Consider the following 26,680-nt stretch of genomic DNA (forward strand, 5'->3'; position numbering starts at 1 on the left):
TAAGTGGATGTGCACCACAGATTGTCTCCTTGAATTTGCTATTTAATTTTCTTATCACCTTTCAAAACTTCTGTGTTTTAGGAGTATATCTTCAGTACTCTTGCATTGAAATTCTGTCTTAATGATTTTGTAATAAAGTTTATGAATGTTTATCACCAAAAGAATAAAATATATTAGAACCACATTTTAAACTTTGTCACATGTCAGAGCATGGCTTTGAGAATATTAGAACAAAATGTGTCTGAAAATATGCTATGGAATTATGTAGTCCATGCTCTGGATCTAGAAACTGTGACGTGAATGTTTCATATCTGTTGCCAGCCTGCAAGATCACAAGTAGACACAATGATAAGCCAACCAGTCACTGGTGCATTGGGAACAGACTTTGTTATGCATGGGGAAAGGAAAACAAATAATTTAAAATAGCTTATTTGAAGCAGATGAACTAAAGGCAAATGTAAAATTTGGAGAAGAGACAGAAGTGAATATTGGATGGAACTTTTGAATAATGAAGGGTTGTGTGGAATTTGTAGTGTAGTCTAGCATAGTTCTCTCTAGTTGTATTAGATAGATGCCTAAGGAGCAGATGAATGAAGAGAATATGTGTTATGGATGTGGACTCACAGATTACGAAGAGGGAGTCATGGTTCCTGTTAGAAAGTGTGTTATCTCAGAGGCTAGCCCTTTAACTGAGGTTGGATATGAACTCTCATCTTTTAGAGACCACAAGCAGAAGAGGTAGTCTCAAACAAGAGGTAGTCAGAAGTGTGTGTGTGTGTGTGTGTGTGTGTGTGTGTGTTTAAAAAGTAAAGCTTAGTGAAGCATCTGTCATGAAAATTAACTACTGAAAGGGTATACATAGCTTTTCTCTTTTATTGACTGATGTTGAGTTTCATTTGGATGTATTTCTATGCACAGCTGAAGTTTGCTACTTGAAATAGGTTCAAGTGGTAAGTAATGGCTGTAAAATTGAGTTTTGATTTCACTAATATAGTGGTGGTCAGTTTGAACATGAATGAGAACTGGGCTTTATGAAGCTACTTATGACAGCTGGGGCTCAGCAGCTGATATTGGTTTTATGTTGAGGATTAGAAAATCTCTTAGATTGTGAAGTGCTTTGAGCAGAGACCATATCTTCAGATATCTTTATACAGTGCCTTGCACAACGGGGGCCTCAGTCCTGGTTGAGGGGTTTAGGGGCTACTGCAATTCACCTAAATATAAAGCTGTCATTTGGTAGGGTTGGTTTACAAGCTATTACACAAAGCTGGTTACATCTCAGCTGAGGCACCATTGGCTTGAGCAATAGATGCGTTTTATAGTGTATTGCCTTGTTGAAGTATGTACTAGCAGCAATATATAACAGCATGTGTCTTGGTAATGCTCTAATACAAGACTGAGACGATTCACAGTTGTTTAGAATCTTTGAAAGCCTTATCTTTGAAATAAAATGTCTCTTGGTTTTAGTTCAGAAACAAACGCCTAAGGCTGTGTTTTGTGTTATCAAAATGTGGGGAATAGGGCCAAGTGGTTTTCATTAGGATGTGAACAGATAGTTCAGAAATGCCTTGATGTTCTTTGTATTTAACGTTGGCCTGTATCAGTTCTGAAAAAGGGCTAGTGCCTTTTTTCCTCCAGAAGAAAACAGTTTCCAGAGAGGCAATGCTTTGAACTTTGAAAACAGTATACTGTATAAATGCAGAACATCAAATTCTGGATGGTAGCAATAGTGGATAGGGCTCCTGTCAGGGGGACTCATTCCTTCTGTGTTGTGTGCTCCCCAAGAGCTGTTTTGGGTCATTGCTTTTCATCCCTAAAGGTGTTGTCATTTGGAGTTGCATGGCATTCCATCTAGTCTCCTCTCTTGTTCCGTGTTTATATGGGGCCGTTTGGAACAGTTGATGAGGATGCATGAGTTGTCCCTCAGCTCTGTATCCAGCTCACCTAATGTAGCCAGTGCTGTCAAATGCTTAGCCAGTATCTGGGTGAGATTGGGGCATGGATGAGTTGGTAGGTGGAGACGATGCTTGTATTCTAGGGGAAGCAATCACAAGACAAGCTGAGGATTGATTATAATCTGCCCTTCTGTTTGAGGATTTGTCTGCTATTTGTTACTGGTGTTATGGTACAGCAGCGGTGACCAGAAATGTGTTCTGGGTTGGGTTTTTTTTTTTTGTTTTGTTTCCCCCCAATCTTCATCTGGCTAGAAAATTCTGACTGCTCCTTTCAGATGCTGCAAGCCTAGCTACCATGATGGTTGTGTTCACCATCTCAAGACAGGACTACTGCAACTTATTGTACATGGGGCTACACATCTTAAATCAATCCAGATACTGATGCAGAATGCCCTTCTTCAATGATATATCTCAGTGGGAGCATATGAGACCAATGCTCCGTAAATTGCATACCCTGCTTATTGATTTCAGGCAGCGTCCCCCCACATGAGAAGGGGGAAGGGTACACTTTACCAGGGCCCGGAAGCCCTGAGGGCCCGGTCCAGGCCGCAACCCCTATGGGAATGTGTGTGGGAGGGGACCCGTGTTACAAGTTTGTACTGAGTCCAAAAAAATTACGCTTGGGCCTTGATTTCAGGGTAGAGTTGAAGGGAATGATTTTGTCTTACTGTATAAGATCCTAAATGACTTGGGACCTGCCTAGTGAGAGATGACCTCTCCTTGTGCCATATTGCCAAACCCACAATCGGCATAGGAGCTGGAGCCCATTTGTGTAAATGAGGACCTGCCAGCAGGTCATTTAACACATGGGGCATTCAACTCCAAAACCCTGCTCTTATCCTTTCCCTCATTGGTCCAAAATATCCAACATTTGTTGACCCTCGGGGCATGCTACATAACCCCTCTCTTTTCCCAGGCTTTTGCTGAGGAAGATCATTTTATGGGCAAATGTTTGGGGTGAGGGAGGGGAAAGGGTATTGTTTGGATTTGATTTTGTGGTTGGTTATTTTCTTTGGCTTGGGGGTGAATAGCTGCTGACTCTGTTTTTGGACTGACTGTTTTAATTTTTGGTTGTGGTGCCTAGACCTTAGAGATATGTCTTTTCAGATGTAGTTAACACCCAAAAGATGCACTGAAGCATGTTTGTTTCATGAGTCACATATATGCATTAGAATACACTGTTCTGACATTGGACCACATATAGCACAAAGAAACCACACCTTTTTAATGACAGATGCACATATGTAACATTCTGTGTCATGCAGAAGTTCTTGATCATATATCAAATACTATTGCAATACATGCTGCAAGGGGGCAAAACTAAGGTTGCTATGGGAACCAAACAGTGAAAATCCTGAGTTTTGTGCAATTACAATCTGACTGTTCTATTTCTATTTTGTGTTTTGTTGATTTTTTTTAATGTTGAAAACTACTCATAGAAAAATTTAAGTATCTCTTTCATATTTAAATACCAGTATGCGAAAGAAATGCTACCATCCAAGACCTTCATCCGTCTTGGGATGCAAACACGCCCAATGGAAAATTTTTCTAGTATTGTAGGTATGGGGTGGGATAGGGATTGAAATACCTTACCCACATAGTCTTTGATGCTTTAGAACACCAGTGGATAATTGGTTCACTACAAGAAAGGTTACTTACTTTGTAACTGTTCTTCAAGATATGTTGCTCATGTTCGTTCTGAATTAGGTATGTGTGTGCCACATGCCGGAAATTTTTCCCCTCGTGGTACCCATAGGGCCGGCTCCAGGACTCTCTGCAGCAGTGCATGTATGTGCCCGTATGTAGAGTGCTGCCGGCCCCCCTGCCTCTCAGTTCCTTCTTGCCAGAACTCCAACTGAGGGGATGGGGTGTGTGTTGTGAAATGGACATGAGCAACACATCTCAAAGAACAACAGTTACAAGGTAAGTAATCATTCTTTCTTCTTCGAGTGCTTGCTCATGTCCATTCTGAATTAGATGACTTACCAGCAGTACCCCCTGAGGCATGCAGGGGTTCATGGACATGACGATTGGAGCACCACTCTGCCAAACCCAGCGTCGTCTTGCGCATGCTGCATGATGGCATGGTGAGACACAAAAGCATGGACTGAAGACCACGTAGCAGCCCTGCAGGTACCCTGTATCGGTACATGAGCCAGGAAGGCCACAGAAAACACTTGAGCCCTTGTGGAGTGGGCTGACAGGGATGTTGGGGGCATTGCCCCTGCATCCTCATAACAGGTCCAAATGAAGGCTGTGATCCATGACGAGATAGGCTGGAATGGCACTGGATGCCCTTTCATTCGGTCAGCAATTGCAACGAAGAGTTGTGTGGAACGACAGAAGGGCTTGGTTCTGTCAGTGTAGAAAGCCAAGGCTCTTCTCATGTTGAGAGAATGGAGACGTCTCTCTTCACTGGAGTTGTGCAGCTTCAGACAGAAGACCGGCAGAAAGATGTCCTGGTTGACGTAGAAATGGGAGACTACTTTTGGCAGGAACACAGGGTGTGGCTATAACTGGACTTTATCTTTGTAAAAAAACATATAGGGAGGCTCTGAGGTTAGAGCCCTAATTTCCGATACCTGCTTCACCAAGGTGATAGCTATGAGGAACGCAACCTTCTATGACAGGTGCGTGAGGGAACCCATAACCAATGGCTTGAAGGGTGATCCCGTGAGCTGGGAGAGGACTAGGTTCAGGTTTCATTGGGGAACTGGGTCTCATAGCGGAGGGAAAAGCCTCTCCAGGCCCTGGAGAAATCTGTCTGCCATCTTGTGAGGAAAAAAATATACTGCCTTGAACAGGGAGGTGAAAGGCCAATATCGCTGGCAGGTGCACCTTAATCGATGAGAAAGCCAAGCCTTCCTGTTTCAGGTGGAGTAGATAATCTAAGATTACCTGGTTCGATGACTTTGTTGGCAAAATGTTTTGGCAAACTGCCCAGCAGGTGAAGTGCTTCCATTTAGCCAGGTAAGGCACCCTCGTGGAGGGTTTTCTACTTACCAATAGCACTTTCTGAATCTGGGCTGAGCAGTACCACTCTTCCCTGCTTAGCCATGCAGTCTCCATGCTGTCAGGTGCAGGGAAGCCAGGTCCAGGAGGAGCAGCCAACCCTGGTCCTGGGAAAGAAAGTCTGGCTGCAACATTAGCATCCCAGGGCAGGCCACCAATAACTCAATCAGCATCCTGAACCAATGCTGGTGAGGCTGTGCCGGGGTCACCAGAATGACCCGCGCCCTGTCCCACTTGATTTTTATGAGTACTCTGTGTATCAGAGGTATCGGGGGAAAAGCATACATGAGACCGCCGAATCATAACAGGCGAAAGACATTGGACAGGGAAGCACTGTTGAGTCCCTGAAGAGAGCAGAAGAGGTTGCACTTCCTGTTCTCGATTGTCACAAAAACGTCTACTTGGGGAATTCCCCACCTTTGGAAGAGGAGGTTGGCCACTTCCGGTGTAACACCCACTCATGGTGAGAGCAGAAGTACCTGCTTAGGCAATCCGCCTGCGCGTTCTTGTCTCTGAGAAGATGTACTTGCCTCCAGAGGAATGTCGTGGCTCATGCAGAAATCCCACAAGCTCAAGGCCTCCTGACAAAGGGCCGAGGATCTGGCTCCCCATTGCCTGTTGCTATAGTACATCGTTACTGTGTTGTCTGTGAGGACCTGCACAACTTTGTTGGAGAGGTGGGGCAAGAACACCTTACATGCAAACCAGAGTGCTCTGAGCTCCTTAATGTTGATATGAAGATTCAGTTCATCTCTTGACCAGAGACCTTGTGTCGGGAGCACTCCGAGTTGTGCTCCCCACCCTTGGTAGGAGGCATCTGAGACCAATTACAGCATTGGGCATGGGACCGCAAATGGCATCCCCACCAGCATCTGACACAAGTGCATCCACCTTGACAAGGAAGTAAGTATTTGAGCAGGAACTGTGAGTATCCTAGATGGTGCCTGGCCGGGGAGTATACTGATGCCAGCCACATTTGCGATGGTCTGAGACGTAGTCTGGCATGCCGGACCATGTGAGTACAGGCCACTATGTGGCCCAGGAGGCTGAGGGAGCAACAGGATGCATGCAGTTTCCCTGCTGCAGTCGGGGACCAAAGAGCCTCGTCGCTGAACTCCTTCTGTCTGGCTGCAGTGGGGAGGGGGAAGTGAGGGTTGCTGGCAGAGACTGGTGGCCCTTCAGGGTAGTAAAAATTATATCTGTGGCCCTCGAGCCAAAATGGTTGGGAACCACTGCTTTATTCAGTTTGTGAATGGGAAAGGAACAACACTGTCATACTTTCACCACAAAGATGGTTTGTTTTTCCATGTCCATGTTCAGTTCGTGTATTGAAATGGCACTGGTCACACGTGTGCCAATAGGAGAGGTTCTGAATGTGTGCAGATCTCACTTTGTCCACTCTGCAAATAGCGCTAGGTATATGTGTTGCAATGAACAGGAAACATTTTCACCTATCAGATTTTTTTTATAGCCATTGTCCCCTTCCGTCTGCAAATATTATTTCTTATTTGCTTTGGCTGGAAGCGGCTTCTAGTGGAATTGAGACCCCACTTCTTTCCTTCTGCCATACTGATATCATTGAGATCAACAAAGGTGCTAGTGTCCCCTTGCTGTACATGAGTGAGATTCTGAAGTGTACGATTTGCTTCCTCACTTGGTCCACTGAAACCTGGATTAGTTAATCTTCTGGTCAGATTGCAAGGGCCATCTTGTCTCCTAGGAATTTGGGGAGGAGGTGGCTGAAAAATTCGGAGATATGATAGCTAGCTGGTGTGATTTGGTGTTTAAATTGTGGGGCAGTTGGTTGGCTGTGAGAGGAGCAGCTTTATTACAGAAGGTGGGTTTAAGATGAATTTTAGTGGTTTGTAAGGGCCTCCAGACCACGGTATGGTTACCTCCTGCTGTTTTAATTAGTAAAAATAAGTAAATCTTGTACTGTAGTACACTTCTTCCCACTCTGGTCCCTACTCATTTTTTAAGTTTATTCATCTTTTTTTCTCCCCCTTTCCAGTTTGGAAAGCTAATTCTCACTACTTTCTTTGAGTTTAAGCTATGTGCTGACTTAATGAAATCACTGCAATAAGCTCTGAAATACATATTAAATAGAAAAATCCTGCCAACATTACACTGAAAACACACACAGATGCGCAATCGCTTCTGTGTCACGTGTGGTTTATAGAAGTGCTATGTATGCAGCTGAGGTGCAGGCAGAATTATTTCCCTACATATGTAAGAAAGCTAGGCACTGGTTTGGTGTAGGATTGCTCATAACAGTGCAGGGGGAGGTCTTTGAGAGCACAGGAGAAGTAGTCTCGCTATTGTGCCTGGACCTGACATGGCTCATAACACCCCAAAACTGCAACTGCAGGGAAAGTCCTGCTCAGCCCCAGAGTGCAACATGCTCAGTGCAGATGGAATCTTTGTGGAATTGAGCTGCTAAAATCTAAGGCCTGGTCTACACTTAAAAACAGATCAACTTAGCTACGTTGCTAAGGGCTGTGAAAAATGTCATGCCCTGAGCACTGTAGTTAGGTCGTCTTAACTCCCAGTGTAAATGCACCTCATCTACAGAAGAATTCTTCTGTTAGTCTAGTACTGCCTCTGGGAGAGATGGATTAACTATGGAGACCAAAAAATCACTCCTATCAGTGTAGGAAGCATCTATGCTATGGCACTAGAGTGGCATAGCTGCAGTGACTGTAGTGTGCACATGCCCTAAGTACTTTCTAAGCATGTGGGAACTGCAGTTTTCTATGTCTTATATACTGGGGACACTTTCCACCTATGTGCAATCCCTGAAAATCATTTGACGGCACCTTTGGTGGTTAGGGTTTGTGTGTGCCTAGTAAACTTAGTTCCTCTCCTTTTTTAATGGGAAAGGAACAACACTGTCATACTTTCACCACAAAGATGGTTTGTTTTTCCATGTCCAAAGTCTTTTCTACACTGGGAAAGAACATTGCATTTACAACACATTAACTAGTACAAATATAAACACAGCACAATACTTGGTGTAGACGACACTACTAGAGCTCTAGCAGCACTATAGCATAAACACTTGAGCGCCGGGGGGGGGGGGATTCAGATGGGGTTTTTCCATTGCTGTAGTAAATACACCCCCTCGAAAGCTGATAGCTAATTTGACTGACGAATTCTTCCATTGACCTAAGCTCCATGTCTCTCAGGGGTGTGAATTTTTCACACCTTTGAGTTATGTAGCTAGATTGATCTATGTTTTATAAATAGACCAGGCTGAAAAAAAACTTTTTTAAAATGTCAGCTGGTTGTGGCTGACCCAAGATGGATTAAACTGTTTTGTTTTATGTGTTCTGGGTAATGGGGAAACAAAATGGTAGATGAAATTCAACATTGATGAGTGCAAAGTAAGGCACACTGGAAAAAATAATTCCAACCATACACGCATAATGGTTTCTAAATAAGCTGTTATCACTCACAAAAGCAATCCTTGAGTCACTGTGGGTAGTTCTCTGAAAACTTCAGCTCAACATGCAGCAACATTCAAAAAGGGTAACAGTATGTTAGGAACTATTACTAAAAGGATAGACGATAAGTCTGAAAATATCATAATGCCACTATATAAATCCATGATGCACTCACATCTTGAATACTGTGTCCAGTTCTGGTTGTGCCATCTCAAAAAAGATATAGTGGAACTGGAAAAGGTTCAGAGAAGTGCAGTAAAAATGATCAAAGGTATGGAATTTGCTTCCTACAAGGAGAGACTAAAAAGAATAGGGCTGTTCATCTTAGGAAAGAGCTGACTAAGGGATGACATGATAGAGGTCTATAAAGTCATGAATGGTATGGAAAAAGTGCATGGAGAAGTGTTAGTTACCCTTCCCCACAATACAAAAACCAGGGGTTACCTGAAGAAATTAATACGCAGCAGGTTTAAAACAAACAATGGAAAGTACTTTTTCACACAGTGCCCAATTAACCTAAGGAACTCATTACCATGGGATGTTGAGATGGCCAGAAGTATAACTGGGTTAAAAAAAGAACTAGATATGTTAATGGGGGATAAGTCCATCAATGGCTATTAGCCAAGATGGTCAGGGATGCAAGTCCATGCCCAAGGTGACCCTAGAGTCTGACTGCCAAAAGCCAGGAGGGAAAGACTGAGTGGATCCCTCCAACTGCTCTGTTCTGGACATTCCCCCTAAAGCTCTGGTACTGGCCACTGTCAGAGACAGGATCCTGGGCTAGGCAGACCATTGGTCTGACCCAGTAAGGCAGTTCTTCTGTTCATTGCATGCTTTATAACACAGTGTTACATGTGTATCTAACAGAGGTAGGAATGGTCTTTTAATTGCTCTGTTCCTCCTTTTGTCCAAAAACAATGAGAATGAGGAGGAAAGTGGGAATTAGTGGAGCCTTGTGGGAGAAGCACAGTGTTAATTAGTGGATCCCTGTAAGGCATTGCGTAAACTAGAGGGAAGGTGTTTTTTAAAAAAATCCACTTAGTTATGAGTATTTGAAACACCTTTTAGCAATTAGTGTAAATGCATTTCAACACCTTTATGTTGTGTCTCATGTTTGTTTTGTAACCTACGATCCTATCCAAATGAATTTCTTGGCTAATTTTGTAACTACGTTACAACATAATTAGCTGACATGATTGTAAAGATGCTAAACTTGGTCTAAAATAGGTGCTGAGTGGTATTTCAAATCCTGTTAGCTAACTTGATTTGAAAAAGCACTCTTTTTCTTTGGATTAGTCTACACTGCAAAGGCTTTTCCAGCAGAGCCTCAAGCGTAGACTTGGCTAATACTGGCAGAAAGAGTTAATTAGCCAGTAGAGTTAAACAAGCTGCCTGAGATAAGCTATAGTAGCAAAAGGAGTCCGGTATAAGCTGTATTTAAATGGAGTTTTGAATGGGTGTTTATTGCTTACTTACACCCTGTCTACACTTACCCCCGGGATTCGGCGGCAGTCAATGGGAGTTACGCAAGCTACGCAAAAAACTTGAGTAACTCCCGTTGACTTCTCTGCTCCTCTTCTTCACTGCACTGCACCACTTGCGAAGGTGGTCTTAGTATGTTGATTTCTGGATCGACTGAGCGGGACTTCACTGACGCTCAGTCGATCCAGAGCAATCAATCTGACAGCAGCAACTTTGCCGCTGTCAGTGTAGCCATAGCCTTAGCTATGTTGGTTAGGGGTGTCTTTTTTTTTCACACTCCTGATTGCTGGCTGTGCTGGCAAAACTTTGCGGTGTAGACCTGACTTCAGGCTTGGTCTACATTTAAATGATGTTGTCATAGCTTTGTCAGTAAGGGGTGTGGCAAAACTACACTCCCTACTGACATAACTATTCTGCGTTGCTTCCGCCCCTGCCTCCCTGCACCTGGTGTAGACACATCTATGTCCACAGAAGAAGGGTTCTTGTGACATAGCTAATGTCATCCAGGTTGTGTGTACGCTAGGAGGCTGTGCTGACATAGCCATGTGGGCTTAGGTTCCAGAGTGTAGACATACCCTCAAACTAGGGATGAGCATATTTTTAACTTTGTGCAGAGTGCTTTTTCTGTGCAATTGTATATCAAGGATCTTAGGTTGTATAAGGCCTGATCTATATTTAAAAGTATGGTCGATGTATCTGGTACTCAGGAATGTGAAAAATCCACACCTCTGAGCACCATAGCTGTGCTAACCTTACCTCCTGTGTTAGACACAGCTAGGCTGATGGAAGAATGCTTCTGTTGACCTAACTACCCTTGTTCAGGGAGGTGGAGTTCCTGCAATGATGGAAAAACCCCTAGTGCTCTGTAGCCAGTTTCTGTGCTATGGGTTTACAGTGGCATAACTACGGTACCATAGCTATGCTGCTGTAGTGCCTCTGATATAGAGAAGGCCTCAGAATGTAACTTTTAATGTAAGTGTAAGTCTCTAATTTTGTTTATGCAATTTACAATGAGCAGAAGCCCATAACTGAATTATTTTTAATTTCATAAGGTCCCATGTATAATTCTTGTATTTTTCCTTTCTGCAACTGTACAGAGCAATAGAAAAACTAAACGGATTCCAGCTGGAAAACTATTCCTTGAAAGTTGCATATATCCCAGATGAAATGGCAGCACAACCAGCCCCACAACAGCATCCACAGGGGAGACGTGGATTTGGACAGAGGGGTCCTCCAAGACAAGGCTCACCTGGTGCAGCCACAAGGCAGAAACCGCAGTCGGATGTTCCACTGAGGATGCTGGTTCCCACGCAGTTTGTAGGAGCCATTATCGGGAAAGAAGGAGCAACTATCAGAAATATTACAAAGCAGACACAGTCCAAGTAGGTTACTCTACAGAATTGTGCGGTGGGCTTTAATTTTTCTTTTGTTTCTGTTTTTCTCCATAGGCACACAGCAAAAGCCCATTTTCTTTCCCTCTCTCTCCTGCAAATGGAGTGGTGAATATATTTGTGGACTAGCCAAAAATTGTATCTGGCAAATTTTTTTCCACTGAAGACTTACCCAGTCGGTTCCTTCTTGTCTCATGTGTAAACTTAAATTTTCTCCTGGGAATGATTGCCCCTTTTTGTGTCTTCCAAGATATTTTTGGGAAAAGCTTGGCTTTACAAATAGAACACAATGTAGCTTACTGGTGGGACAAGCATATGAAACTAGTTTTTCATTATGTACTATGTCTTGTCTTCTCTTTCTGGAATGCTTGAGCCAGATCTACACTAGCAACTTTTGTCAGTATAATATTGTCGGTTAGGGCTTTTTTTTTTTATGACACATTGGGAACCAGAGTCCTAGGGTAGACCAGCAATAATAAAGTCCTTCTGCCAGTATAGCATGTTTCATTCAGGGAACTGGTATAAGCAGCATCTATACTAGAAGGTGGTATCTAGTATAACTATACTGGCAAAATGTTTGAAGTGTCGATTAGCTAAGTGACATCTCTGTTAAATTTCGACCGCCTTGGAGGTGTCATTTGGAGATTAGCTGTTTGTATTTTATGTTGAGACAGCTCCTGGAGGGGTGTTGCCTTGCCAACTAAGATGGCAATAAGGGTCACTCTAGAAACATTCAGTGCTTCATAATTGGCTTGTGTGGTAAAAGGGCAAGCTAAAAGAATTGTGTATAACAAACAAATTAACAAGGTGTGTTCAGGGGCTACCTTCTGTTCTTGGTGTGTGTCCCTTCAATATTTTAACTTTGCCAGTCTTAATGTGAGAAACTAGCACTACTAATAGAATAGTTTCCAATTACAGGGATGTTTTGGTTCTAATGATAAAGTTCTGTGTATGAAGTGCACCTTTGTCAAAGAGTAGTTGTCTGGAGATTGGATGGTCTATAAGACACTGATTCTGGAACTATGGTTCATTGACCATTGGTGGTTTGCAGAGCACTATCTGGAGGTCTGTGGAATCAATTTTGGTCACAACAGTGAAACATCTGTTAGTCTTCAGGAAGTAATGCATTTGCTAGCTATAGCCCAATTCAGGGTGCTCTCAAGTCTTGTCAAGGCTCTTTTGTCTAACTAAGGTTGGGGGGTGGGAGGGATTTATTTTTGTGGCTTTCAGGTCTGCCCATCGTCCTCCTCTCCTCTTTCCCCCCATGTTTCTTGTGAAGAAAACACCAACATAGGGATTAGGAAACACTCAGCAGGTTTCTAAGTGACCAGGGAATTTTAGAGCAGTGGGGCCTACGGACATTAGAATCTGTCCTAATAAAAATAAATCCCTACATACAGAGAGGAAGTAAATGAGATACAAGGACATAATCAAATAATTTCTCCTAGCACATTCGTTTTCATCCATGTGCACATGCTGTGACCTTTCTGTGACTACGATCTTTTCCCTGCACCTCTGCTGTTTTTAAAAAAAAAAACAAAAAAAAAACAAAAAACCCCTAAAACTTTACATGACACAGTCATAATCTTACTCTCGTTCTCTGAAAAGGACAGGAGAGAGAGAAGAGGAATGGCTATAAGCAGATCTGACTTCCGAGGATGGCGTTTGCCCTTTTGGTCACTTTGGGGAGAAATACACAAGAGAAATATCACCTTCCTCTGTCTGACAGTTGGTTTCTTGGACTTTGCACCAAGTGCTGCTCCATGAACCAAAATTAAATGTCCATGTCAGAAATGGTTGACAAATTGAAGGGAGTTTAGAGAAAAGAAGCACAAATGATTTAGGGGGTGGGAGGTATTGACACCTGGTTAGACTTCAGAAAATGGTAGCTTGGCACCAAAGTTAGTGTGTGTAGTCTGCAGGTATTTGAAAGGTGCAAACACTCAAGGCCCTATTGTCTTACTGCAGGCCATGAGTAATTCTTAACTTGATTGGCGTTACCCTTTATTTGTGGTGCAGAACGGGGTCCTGATAGTGGAGAGAGAGTGAATGTTTAAGATAGTACAAGGGGTATAAGTAGAAGAAATGGGATGACACTAAGAGTAGAAACATTTAGAGTTGCAAACCAGGGAAATATGCCTGACGGTGAACATTAGTAGGATGTAAAATAATCTCTAAAGAAAAGTGCTGGAAAACTCTATCACTGGGGTCATTAAAAAGGACAAAGCACTCATTGCACTGTAGGGAGGATGGACTGGGTAACCTAACAGCATTTCCCTTTCTAATTTCCATGATAGGAAACATGGAGGAATGCAATAGGTGCTCACTAACTTGAGAGAGTGATTTTGATTTTTCTATTTTATATAAAAATCTCCCCAAAATATGTGTTGGATAGAATCTGGTGGGGAACGGAAAATCCACCTTCTGAAGCGTGGAGCCTCATCCAGCAAAACCAGAATGTGTATCTTTTTAAAAGGAAAATAATTAACAGAGTGTTGAGTTTTATTTGGTGGTAATAACTATATTTGTATATTTCACCAAATGAAACCTTGGTTTTTATTTATTTTTTTTTAAATTCATCTTAACTCAAAGCAAACTGGATTGATCATTGAAATTATAGATCCACAATAGAATAAATGCTTACAGCTAATGGTTTTTTCTTTCCTCAAGAATTGATATTCATCGTAAAGAAAATGCAGGTGCCGCTGAGAAACCAATTACCATCCACTCTACTCCTGAAGGCTGCTCGACAGCTTGTAAAATTATTATGGAGATCATGCAAAAGGAAGCTCAAGATACCAAATTGTAAGTAAAGTAAAGAGCAAAATTCCAAACCCATTTCCTGTCCCATTAAAGAAGTACTCTTTGCTTTGTCTTTCGACGGGAAGGTGAATCTCCTCCTGTGTGGCCAGTAACAGCATTTAACTTTTACCTTAAATAACTTAATTTAATTTTCAGGGCCACCCTCTTTGCTTAGTTCAAAATACACATTTCCAGACATTGGTTGGTTGTGTTTTGGTTTTGGGGTTTTTTTTTTTTTTTTTTTTACTGGGGCAACCTGCAGTGAAATTCAAACTTTCATGAGCAGCTCATAGGTTTTAATCAGAGCTAGGATACTGTTGGACAATTTTGTATGAGCTTTCACAAAGGGTTCTGTGAAGGCACATCAGCTTACCAACAATATGTTTAGTACTTCAGTCTGTGACTTATCGAGTAGCTGAACTATAATTAATTTTAAATGGTGTTTTATTACATACTACTTGGTCCAATTTTGCCTCCAGTTAAGCAGGTATATGTGAATGGGGGTCCCGTTATATCTGAGAGCAGAACTGGCCAGTGACATAAGTGCAAATTTGTGTTTTGGTCTCCAGAAGGGGAAAATTTAATATAAGAAGATACTACCCACTGCCTTGGTTGGACTCCATTTCAGAAGCGGATATTATTAAGTTTGTATCTAGTATGTGTGTCATTTTAAAAAAAACAAATCCAAAACAAACAAGCCAACTTTTGAGTTTTTATGGCTAATTTTAACAGTGATTACACTGAAAACATTTAAAGAATTTTTTTTTTTTTAAATGTTGAACTCTGATTCCAGTGCTAATTTCTTAATTTGTATTCTTATCACCAGATGGGCCTTGTGGTTGCAAAATATTTTTAAATGTTGAACGCTACAGAGACAACAGACCCAGTCTTTTAATGGAGTGAACAGTGAAAAGTACTTCTCAAAACCGTTTTGAAAGCTCTTTTTTAATCTGTTAATAAATATTTATCTGTCTAAATTATTGCAGCAAACAGTTGAGGTTATTCATTCAAGTGACATTACATTTAAAACCTTGCCTCTTTCAACTGTTTTTTAATAGCGAGCCACTTGTCTGAATTCTGTAATTTCTATCACAGTACAGAAGAAATTCCCTTGAAGATATTAGCGCACAACAATTTTGTTGGCCGTCTTATTGGCAAAGAAGGAAGAAACCTAAAGAAAATCGAACAGGACACAGATACTAAAATCACAATATCTCCGTAAGTGTTCAGTGGACTAAACCTCACAGTGCAGTGCCTCAGAAATAGTTCCTGGGTTTCGTAAACCATATTAAGTTTGGTTCATTATAAAGGTTGGGATACCAGCCATTCAGACTCCCTTCCCTCCACTCCCCCCAAATCCATAGTGGGAATTAAACTGTTATTTTAGTTGAATTTAAATACTATTTGACTTGTCATTGTAAACCAGGCAAGAGCTGGTCTAAAAGTGGTATTCTAGACTAGACAGAACCCTAGTTTAGACCATGTTTTTAAAATGCTTTTTTCAAACTATTATATATGCTGGACGGGCAAGCATGTTTTAAAACTAGACTAGTTTTGAACTATGTATAAAATGAGTTCAGATAACATGGTTAAATCTCCTATATCAACTGGGCTTTGGAACAAGGGAAAGGAGAAAAGCAACTGAAAAAAAGTGAAGAGAACAGCACTATTTGAACTATTTTAGGTAGCAATTCTTTGTCTGGGTCAGGTCCATCTCTGCATCAGCCTCTACCAGCTAGACCGCATTAGGTTAACCAGTCTTGTTCATTTAGACAAATGTCTAAAGAAGAACTCTGCTTTTTGCTATTGGCTGGTCTCACCCATGGGTGGAAGTGACTGCTGCAATGAGCTGAGAGGTCTGAATAATACTCTGTCATGGAAGTGTGAGTGTGTGTGTGAGTGAGAGGAATGAGAACTTCTCTTCCTAAATAAGTTTAAGGAAGTGAAAGCAGTAAAGAAGTGGACACACTGAAGGAGGAGGGAGAAGAGGGAAGTGAATTAAGAAACTGGATGAAGGAGGGGAATACAAGAAGTGTAATACAAAAGGGGGGAAATAGAGAGAGGAAGATAAGAGAGTGAATAATAATTGCTATAGAGGGAGAATCGGAAAACAGTCTTTGAGATGCAAGAGATAACCCGACAATTTTTTTATAAGACGGGTAAAATGTTTGGTAAAATTACCAAAAAGCAGAACAAAAAGATGCTTGTGACCCTTATAAAGCCCTGCTGGAGACTCACAGGGGAGAACTGGGAGCGAAAGCCATTTGGCACCAGATTAAGATGAGGAAAGCTGCTATGGGGGCAGTGTAGGCAAGGGGGCAGAGGACCCTGCCTGGCTGACAGAACAGAGGTGATCCCCCCAAGGGAAGAGTGAACTAGGGAGGGAAACTGCATTTAGGATGTTTTATTGCTTTGTATGATACTGTATTCTCCTGTGCTTTATCTGTTAAGTAAAGAGCATAAAGATGTTAGACTTGACTATGTTTATATCTGACTGCTTCACAACTGCTGCTGTGTGCCCCTTAGAGAGTTAAACTGTGAACCAGAAGGTTCACACCTTTTGCCTGGCATTCTGAATGAGGGGTATGTTTAAGTACTGGAGAGTCTGAAGGGTAAGCTCCATGCCCAGGGGAACAGGCATTCACACAGTGGATTCCCGTGCTCGGGGGTGCCAGATAAAAGGGCTGTGCCCTGACAGCGTGCCTAGGGACCCTTAGATTGGGGCAGAGGCTGGACTCTGTTCAGGCTCCAGAGGCTTGAAACACCCTTGGGATCCCGAGCACAGGGGCTTGGATTCACTTGAAAGCAGTTCCAGTGGGTGGCCAGGAAGGGGTAGTAATTCTTCAAGTAGTGTCCCTGGGGGATGTGTCCCTGTCTGATCAAAAATGGGTCAGAAATTTTTGTCAGCAGTGTGTGTGCTTGCACCACCGACACCCTGGTTTCGGGCACAAGGGTGTGTAGGGAAGGGATGACCTGTCACCACGCCACTGCCTTTCCAGCAGCCTGTGACTTGAGACAGAGGGTACATGTACACCAGTGTTTCTCAAATAGTGTTCTGTGTAACCCTGGAGTTCCGCGGGCTGAGTTGAAGGGTTCCACAAAAAAGCGGAACCGTGCTGCCGAAATTAACAGAAATCGCGCGCTGCCGAAAAGGGGAGGATTTCCTGGACTTTTCGGCGGAGGGTATGGCATGGCCACGCAAGGGTGCCACAGCGAAATATAATTGAGAAACACTGATCTACACTGATGGCGGCAAAGTTGCTGCCATCAGATCGACCTATCTGGATCGACTGAGCGGTCAGTGTAGACCTGCTCAATCGATCCAGAGGTCAGTGCTATTAATCCTCCTTCTCAAGTGGCATAGCGCTGCATCGACAGGAACACGGTTCCCTTCGGTGCGGTGCAGTGCAGTGAAGATGGCGCGCAGAAGAGAAGCACAGCAGTCGACGGGAGTTACGCAACCTACTCTGCATAGCTTGCGTAACTCCCGTTGACTGCCAGCGAATCTCCCCTTCCCCACTCCGTTTGCCTTTTTGGGCTTCTAGGCTTTTTTCCTGGGCCACATCCATGGCCTTGAGTGCAGTTTTGTGCCCAAAAGTTTGGGCTTCAACCCTGCCAGACCTGCCACAGGTCATTTTCCCTCAGCAGCGGACATTCAAGCTGCCTCCACTACTTGGGAGAAACCCACATTCCCTCTAAATGTAATGCTTAGGATTTAAAAACAGCTCAAAAGTTGGAAGGAGGGCAGACTTAAACTCCTACTTATGGAGTGTGAGACCCGCAGGATCCGAGTTACCCCCTGTACATCGGTTCCACTGACCACCTCTGGGTCAGCAGTCCTTGAGGGGCTCTGAGTACTCCCCAGACCTTCCAAGAAGAAAAGTCCCATTTCTTCAGACCGAGAAAAGGAAAGGGGGAAGAGTCATCCTTGATCTGGGTCTCAGGATACCTCATGTCCCAATATTGGGTATTGCTGAGGCTCCCGTTCCCTCTGGTACTCTGTGACCATGGTGCCAATTAATGAAGCTATGTTGCGTACTGAGAAGGCATCTAGAGCAGGTCTGACATCGGCACCTGATGCAGTGCCTCCAAAAGCCAGAACCAAGGCCATGTCCTTATATGTACTGTCTTCCATAGCCAGAAGTGAAAAGCATACCCTACCTATTTTGGTGCAGTCTCCAGGATCACCCGATGTTCTTAATCCTGAGGAAACACAACCAGGGTCCCCAATATCATCCAGGCTTCTATCTCATGGAAACCTCTGAATCCTCAAAGAACCCAAATCAGTATCATTTTAGAGGTACTCACCAGGACCAACTCAACTCCTGGAGCCTACTTTACCCTATGTCCATTTCTTCAATGGTGACTTTCCTTCTGGTACTGACTCACCCTCTTGTACTGTCCCCAAACATACTCTTTGAGGGTACTGAGAGATACTTCCAGCTGGTACCATTACAACATTCTCCTGCACCACCTCACCAGTCTCCCTGTCTAACCTCTGTAACAACGGACATGCAGGTCTTAGAGGTCTGTACAAGGTTCCTCCACCTTCCAACCTCCCTTCCTAGAGGTTTACACTGCAGAAGGGGCTCATAGCAGGAAGAACACCTGGTTACCCTGGCAAGGGCAAACTTGGGGTCCTGCCCCATTCCCTTATGCTCCATCACTGTGGGCTTACTGGAATCTGTGGAGTCCTTATGGCGACCCTTCTACAGGGTACCATCCCATAAGACTTCACGTCAACTGATGCCTCAGGTCCTGCCCTAAGATACGTCCTCCAGAGCAGGAAGCAGTGGAAGAAGAATAAGCACCATCTTCCCACAAATTCTCCTCACCACCAGATGAAGCTGTCATGCCTCCCCCGCCATCTTATCCTGATGACTTCCAGACTTTTCAAAAACTCATAAAAAGAGTAGCAGACACCTTACAAATCCCATTAAAGGACATTTTTGTTGGATATTCTTCATTCACTTCCACAGGGCCGGGATTGTCTTGCCCATCAGTGAAGATTTGCTTACCACAGCATGCATGATATGGCAAACTCCAGCCATTGTCCCAGCTACATGTAAATAAGCTGACAAGAAGTATTACATTCCTCCTAAAGGCTGAGTACTTTTTTTTATCCTATCCACCTCCATCTTTGTTGGGAGAGGCTGCCAACTAACAGAACAGGCAACATTGGTTCCATTCAACATCATCTGATAAACAGCTAAAATGATTGGACCTACTGGGCAGTAAGAACTACTCCTTGTCCTACTTGCAGTTCAGAATGCCAATTATCAAGCACTGATAGCAAAGTGTGACTTCACAGTCTAGTCAAAATTTTCATTTTTATTGAACACCTGTCAGAAGCAGAGAGAACAATTTCAGGCCCTCATTACAGAGGGACAGACCGTCACCAAGGCATCTTTCCAGGCCTTGTTTGATGCCACCGACATAGTTGCATGTTCCATGGCAATGGGAGTAGTCATGTGCTGAGCTTCCTGGCTACAGTTTTGTGGCCTCCCCCAGGAGGTACAAAATACGATCAAGGACCTTTCTTTCAAAGGCCCCAAGTTGTTTAATGATGCCGTGGACGAGTCCCTCAATTCTCTCCAAGCTTTCCAGGTGACACTGTGATCTCTGGGCATCTATATATTTGTGACAAAAAGAAAATACAGCGGGTCATAGACAGCTCAATGACCTCACCCACTTCACTACCAGACCATGAGGCTGGCTGAACTCCACGATGGAGCCCAGATTCCTAAGAAACGTCCCTCCTCAGAAACCTCCCAGCCAGCAATGATTTCAAAATGTCTTTTTTGACCCATTGGTCGAGGATCACAAACTATCTCCCACTTCGGATCCTAGGTTGCACCTATTGCCGTCCCACCCTTTTGGGGAGCATCTCTTCCATTTCCTATATTCCTGGGAGTTCATCACCTCAGGCAGCTGGATCCTGGAAGTGATTTCTGCAGGCTGTTCCATCCAGTTCAACTCCTTACCACCTCCTCTCCCCATCCTACTTCATGGAACCCTCTCACAAAGCTCTCTTAAGAAAGGAGGTACAATTCCTTCTAGCTCTGGGCATGATCGAACCTGTTCCATTGAACATCACTGGAAAGAGTTGTATTCTCAGTAATTTTTTGTCCTGAAGATAAACAGTGAGTGGAGACCAATTCTGGACTTCAAGACTTTAAACACCTTTGTCCGCGCCCAGTGGTTCAGGATGGTGACCCTAGCAACAATAATTCCCTCTGAGGATCTGGGAGATTGGCTTGTTTCCTTGACTTTTAGGATGCTAATTTTCATATAGTCATTCATCTCCTGCAGAAATGATTCCTGTGTTTTGTGGTGTGAAGAGACCAGTATCACATCCTACCCTTTGACATCTGCACCTCCTCAATGGTCTTTACCAAAGTTCGGTCAGCTGCTGCGGCCTATCTTCTCCAGATGAACATCATCATCTTTCCTTACCTGGAAGATTGGTTCCTGAAAGGCTACTTGCTTCTCAAAGATAGCTAGCAATCAGCGAGTCACCATCTGTCTCCCTCTCTGGATTTCTGCCTCAACATGGAGAAATTTACTCTAATACCCACACAACGCATAGATTTCATCAGGGCCACTGTGGACTCCTCTTCCTCCAGATTTACCAAGGGGACAAATTTACCACAATGTCCAACCTTGTTTCAACAACACAACAGAGTCCACAAACGACTGCAAGGACTTGCCTACGACTTCTGGGCCATATGGCAACCCATATGTTCCTGACTCTATTAGCAAGACTTCGCTCTGTCTTCAAATCTGGTTGAGAACTGTTTACACCCTCAACAGAAACAATGTGTCCAAGCAGATTTCTGTACCTCAGAAGGTCCTCGAGTCTGAATTGGTGAAAGGACCCTCAAAGGTGTGCATTGGAGTTCTGTTTATAAAGCCTCCTCCCAGGATTATCACAACAGATTCCTCCTCCCTCATAGATATGTGGGGTGCACGCTTCCAAAACTTCACAACTCAGGGCAAATGGGCTCCTTAGAGCAGTCTGTTACACATGCCAACAGTTCCTACCATACATCAAGGACATCCCAATCAGAATAAAGCCGGACAACAGAGCAGTGATATATTACATCAGTAGGCAAGGAGCAGGTTCCTGGTCCTTATGCACCGAATTAATAAAATTATGAAACTGGTAAATATCACACCACATACATATCTTAGCAGTTTATCTAGCAGGACTACAGAACACAGGGTGGATTGCCTCAGCCGACGCTTCAGCATCGACCACAAATGGGAATTAAACAATGAAGTGTTCCAAGAGAGATGTCTAACCTGGGGCTATCCATAGGTAGATCTCTTCAAAACTCCTTCCTATGTGAAGTGCAGACCGCTCTGCTCAAGGGGAGGGTGTGGCCACAATTCATGGGAGAGCCCCTAGCCATCTCGTGGCTTCCGAGTCCTGTTATATGCTTATCTTCCAGTTCCTCTGCTGTTCAAATTCCTAAACAATGTGAGACAAGAGAAACTAGTAGCCTTTATGGCAGAGACAGGTGTGATTCCTGGAGCTGATTCGCATGTCCCTGAAGCCTCCTTTCTGCCTTACTATAACCCCAGCTCTCCCAGATTTGGGATTGGTCATCCACCCCAATCTCACAGCATTTCGTCTGTGTGGCTATTCCTTAGACCAACATGGCTACAACAACATTGCATACAGGAAAATTTACCTGCTAAAGTGGAACCACTTCAGGCTAGGTGCTACCATCAAGTTATGCTTTCTCTTGAATTCTCTTTAATTTCAGCAGATAATGAAGGATGTGAGCCAAAGATCACAAGCTTATTGATAAGCACCATCAAAGTTCACCTAGCTGCCATCACAGCTTCCATAGAAGTGTTCAGTCTTTGCCCATCTTACCATCGCAAGATTTATCAAAGGCCTATTCAATCTTTTTCCCCCTGTCAAGGAACCACCTCTGCCATGGGACCTCATCTTAATTCTCAGTGCTTGAGAAACCCTCATTTGAACCTATGTAGAATTGTTCTCTCCTTCATTTGTCCCTTAAGACTTCATTTCTTGTGGCCATTTCTTTAGCCAGAAGGGGAGGGGAGCTTGGAGTCTTGATGGCAGACCTACCATGCACAGTGTTATATTGAAATAAGATGACTCTATATCCACATCCTTGCTTCCTTCCTAAAGTCTCTTCTGAATTCCACATTAACCAAGAGGTTCACCAACCAGTATTTTACCCCAAGCCTCACTCATATTGGATGTTAAGAGCTCTTGCCTTTTGCCTTGACAGGACCCAGGCCCTTTTGGGTTTCTCTTAGACTTTTCATCTCTGTTGCAGAATGAATGATGGAACATACAATCTTCTCCCAAAGACTGTCCAAATGGGTTGTCGATTATGTTGTCATGCTACGAAACCTCGGGGTTTCATTCCCCTCCAAGCGTTATTGCTCAATCTATGTCTCTAGCTCTTCTAAAAAAATGTACCCATCTCAGATATCTGGTCTTTGCTGCACGCATTTTACCAGCATTACACTCTCGTGCCTGATTCCAGGACTGACGCAGTCTTCGGTGATGCTGTCTGCAGTACATGTTGAATCCACTTCCTCAGCATCCTCGTCCATAATAGAGGTTCAGGGAGTCTCCTAACCTGGAGAGCTCTTAGAAGCTACTCGAAGAAGGAGGAGATTACTTACCTTGTGCTGTAACTTGAGTTCTTCGAGATGTGCCCCTATGGGTGCTCCACTACCTGCCCTCTTTCCTCTCTGCCTTAGAATTTCTTCCTTCAGATTTTTTTGGTTGAGAAGGAATTGGAATGGTGGAGTCATCTGTCCCTCCTTTTGGGGCCCAAGGGTGTCTGGGCACTGGGACACAGGTGTGGACCCACAGACCCTGCTGACAAAAATCTCCAATCGAGCAGACGTGTGCACGTATCCTGATGTGGGGCACCCATGGGGACACATCTCGAGGAACTCCTGTTACTGTACAAGGTAAGTAATCTCTCCTTCTAGGATCTGTGACACGCCCAAGCGTGCTTAACCATTCAGCACTGAATCACATTGCACTAATTTTAGTCCAGTCTTTTGTGAGAGAAGCATTCTTTCAGATGTTATTAGAATCATGTTTGAGTCCTGCTGCGAATTTATCTTGTATGTTTGTTGTTGGAGGGCAGACCTGCCAGTTTCAAAATTCACCAGCCTTAACTGATACATTTTTATTACCCTCTACTGTTTCGATGGTAATTAATTGCATTTCTGTTATGTCTGCAGACTACAGGACTTGACACTCTATAACCCTGAACGAACCATTACAGTTAAAGGCAGTATTGAAACTTGTGCCAAGGCCGAAGAAGAAATAATGAAGAAAATCAGGGAGTCCTATGAAAATGATATTGCTGCTATGAATGTGAGTCTTTTTATGGCATGGTTATTTTTGGAAGCTTATTTCTATGAGATTCTTGAAGTCTATATCTATCTATCTATATATCTATATCTATATAGATATATATATATAGGATCTGTTTTGGGTAGGAAAAATAGAAAAAAATAACTTAGATGAAGGAAACGAATAATAATTTTACTTCAAAACTACTTTCCTTTGTTGTGGAGACTTGAAAGGAATTTTTATTTGATGCCACAGTGGTATAAAGTCCTTGAAGGAAGAGCTTTCCATTTTCACGATACTTTTCTATTTTTAACATATATAAGAACAATCTTTTTATTTGGTTGCTTTAATCTGTAAATGAGACTTTCCTGTTTTTCTCAGTATAAGACTCTCTTTTAAATTTGGCAGTGGAAGTATGTCCTCTTTAATTTGGAAGGTAGAGAACTGTATGCCTATGAAGATGGTTGCTGATTATTTAATGCAAAATGTATTACCCAGTAATTTGACAGAGTATCACAGGTAGAAATCGGTAAACCACAGACGACTTGGATAGACCATCCTACAAAATGTGGCAACATGGACTAATTGCTCATTTTGAGAACAAAAGAATAGTACAAGCACATAGGGACAAAATCAGAAAGGCTAAGGCACAAAATGAATTACACCTAACAAGGGATATAAAAGGACATAACAGAAGGTTCTATATATACATTAGGTGCAAAAGAGAGTGAAGGTCTACTGCTTGATGGAAAAAGAGAGCTAATAATGGACGACACCAAGAAGGCTGAGGTGTTTAATGCTTATTTTGCTTCGGTTTTCACTAAAACGGTTAATTGTAATCAGATGCTTTACACAATGGTAACCAAAAGGGGGAAAACGTGAGCTAGAATGTAGAAAGAAAAGGTTAAAAATACTTAGATAAGTTAGATATGTTCAAGTTGGCAGGGCCTGATGAAGTTCACCGTAGTGTACTTCAGGAATTAGCTGATGCAATCTCAGAACCACTAGTGATTGTCTTTGAGAACTCCTGGAGTGCAAGTGAGGGTCCCAGACACTTGGGAAGGGGAACAAAGAAGACGGGGAATTTTAGACCAGTTGGTCTTTGATACTTGGAAAAATACTGGAACAAATTTATTAAAACAATGAGGATAATAGGATGATAGGTAAGAGCTAATATGGTTTTGTCAAGAATAAAACATGCCAACCTAATTTCCTTCTTTGACAGGATTACTGGCCTGGTGGATAGGGGGAAGCTATAGACATGATATATCTTGATTTTTGTAAGGCTTTTGACACAGCCCCACATGACATTCTCATAAGCAAAGTAGGGAAATGTGGACTAGATGAATTTACTATAAAGTGAGTGCACAAACTGGTTGAAAGACTGTACTCAGAGTAGTTATCAATGGTTCGCTGTCAAACTGGGGGATGAATCTAGTGAGGGCCCCGCCTGGGACTGTCCTAGGTCCAGTACTAAATATTTTCATTAATGCCTTGGATGATGGAGTGGAGAGTGTGCTTATGTTATTTGTGGATGACACCAAGCTGGGAGGGGTTTCAAGCACTTTGGAGAACAGGATTGGATTTCAAATTGACTTTGATAAATTGTAGAATTGGTCTGAAAGCAACCAGATGAAATTCAATAAACACTACACTTAAGAAGGAAAAATCAAACATACAATTACAAAATGGGGAATAACTGGCTAGGTGGTAGTGCTGCTGAAAATGACCTGGGAAGTGGTTTTCAGCCTGTGGTAGATGGATTCCTAGGGGTCCACAGACTGTCTAAAGGTCCGCAAAAGGTTGTCATTATCATAGAACAGTGGTTTTCACCCTGTGGGCTGCAAACCCCTGGGGGTCTGTAGACTATGTCTAAGATTTCGAAAGGTCTGCACCTCCATTCAAACTTTTTAGGGATCCGCAAATGAAAAAAGGTGAAAAGCACTGAGCTAGGAGTTATAGTGGATCACAGACTGAATGCAACTCAGTAGTGTGACGCATCTGCGAAAAAGGCTAATATCATTGAGGAATGTATTAATAGGAGTGTCTTATGTAAGACATAGGGGGTAATTGTTCTGCTCAACTTGGCACTGTTGAATCGTCATCAGGAGTAATGTGTCCAGTTTTAGGCACCACATTTTAGTAAAGATGTGGACAAATTGGAGAAAGTACAGAGGAGAGCAACAAAAATGTTAAAAGGGAATGAGGAAAGGGTAAAAAATCTGGACCTGTTTGTCTTGAGAAAAGAAGACTGAAGGAGGGAACTGATATCAATCTTCAAATATGTAAAGGACTGATATGAAGAGAATGGTGGTCAATTGTTCTCCATGTCCACTGAAGGTAGGATAAGAAGTAATCTGCTTTATCTACAGCAAGGGAGATTTAGGTTAGATATTAGGAAGAACTTTCTAACTCTGAAGTTAATTAAGTACTGGAATAGGCTTCCAGTGGACATTGTTGAATCCCAGTCATTGGGGGTTTTTAAGAACTGGTTGGACAAACACCTATCAGGGTTGGTCTAGGTATGATTGGTTGGGCGTCTGTGTGGGGCTGGACTACATGATTTCTTGAGGTCTCTTCCAGCCCTACATTTTTATGATTCTATGAAAAATTAAGATATATATCAACACTTAACCAAAACATTCTGTTCTGGATGTCAGGTGGGAAATGTCTTTCAGTTGCTAATGTTTCCCGATTGTCCAGACTGATCAGAAATACCAGAGCCATTTCTCACCATCTTTGCAGTAGGTGGAAAGTATGTTGGCTTTTCTGTAATGCTTTATTGGATGGATTTTGACCAGTCATTCCAAGTTAGCTTGTTGCCCTATAGCTGCATTTTTAGCTTGGTCTTCAGTTGCTAGGGTTTCCTTTATTGCTGATGCCCTATAGTTTGCTTCTAGTGACAGCCTTGAGTAGGGTCTCTGCCCCCTGGCTGTAACAGCTTAATAAGTTGAACTGTATTGCAGCGAAATAATTTAGTGGGGCTGGGGGAAGCAGAGGGCAAAACTGGGGCTTAACTGAAGATTCTGGCATGTGTTAGAATGCTACAACACCTCATACTAACTAGGCATGGTCAAATTGCCCAGGAACAGTCTGGTCAGTGACATGCAGCTTCTTTACAGTTAATGCTCATCCTGTGAGCACTGTGGTGGAATTTCACACTCGACCCTCTGCAGTCCACCTGCAGTTCTAGCAATGCGGGAGGTGGGGAGAATTAGTGGTTATGGGTGGAGC

General features: G+C 43.0%; 1 protein-coding gene across 2 annotated transcripts in view; it reads left to right on the forward strand.

Annotated features, from left to right (window-relative positions):
- The window catches only part of IGF2BP3 (insulin like growth factor 2 mRNA binding protein 3), a 161,885-nt gene that overhangs the window by 86,729 nt on the left and 48,476 nt on the right, over window positions 1-26,680 (forward strand). For both annotated transcript variants that reach the window (XM_067562069.1, XM_067562068.1), the window contains 4 exons: window positions 10,990-11,274; window positions 13,954-14,088; window positions 15,181-15,303; window positions 23,332-23,467. In XM_067562069.1, the coding sequence (XP_067418170.1) occupies window positions 10,990-11,274; window positions 13,954-14,088; window positions 15,181-15,303; window positions 23,332-23,467 (679 nt within the window). The remainder of the gene's footprint in view (window positions 1-10,989; window positions 11,275-13,953; window positions 14,089-15,180; window positions 15,304-23,331; window positions 23,468-26,680) is intronic.

The sequence above is a fragment of the Emydura macquarii genome, unplaced genomic scaffold, assembly GCF_026122565.2.
Source record: "Emydura macquarii macquarii isolate MOO-44397 ecotype Brisbane River unplaced genomic scaffold, CSIRO-AGI_Emac_v2 contig_2422, whole genome shotgun sequence".
Taxonomy (NCBI): Eukaryota; Metazoa; Chordata; order Testudines; family Chelidae; genus Emydura; species Emydura macquarii.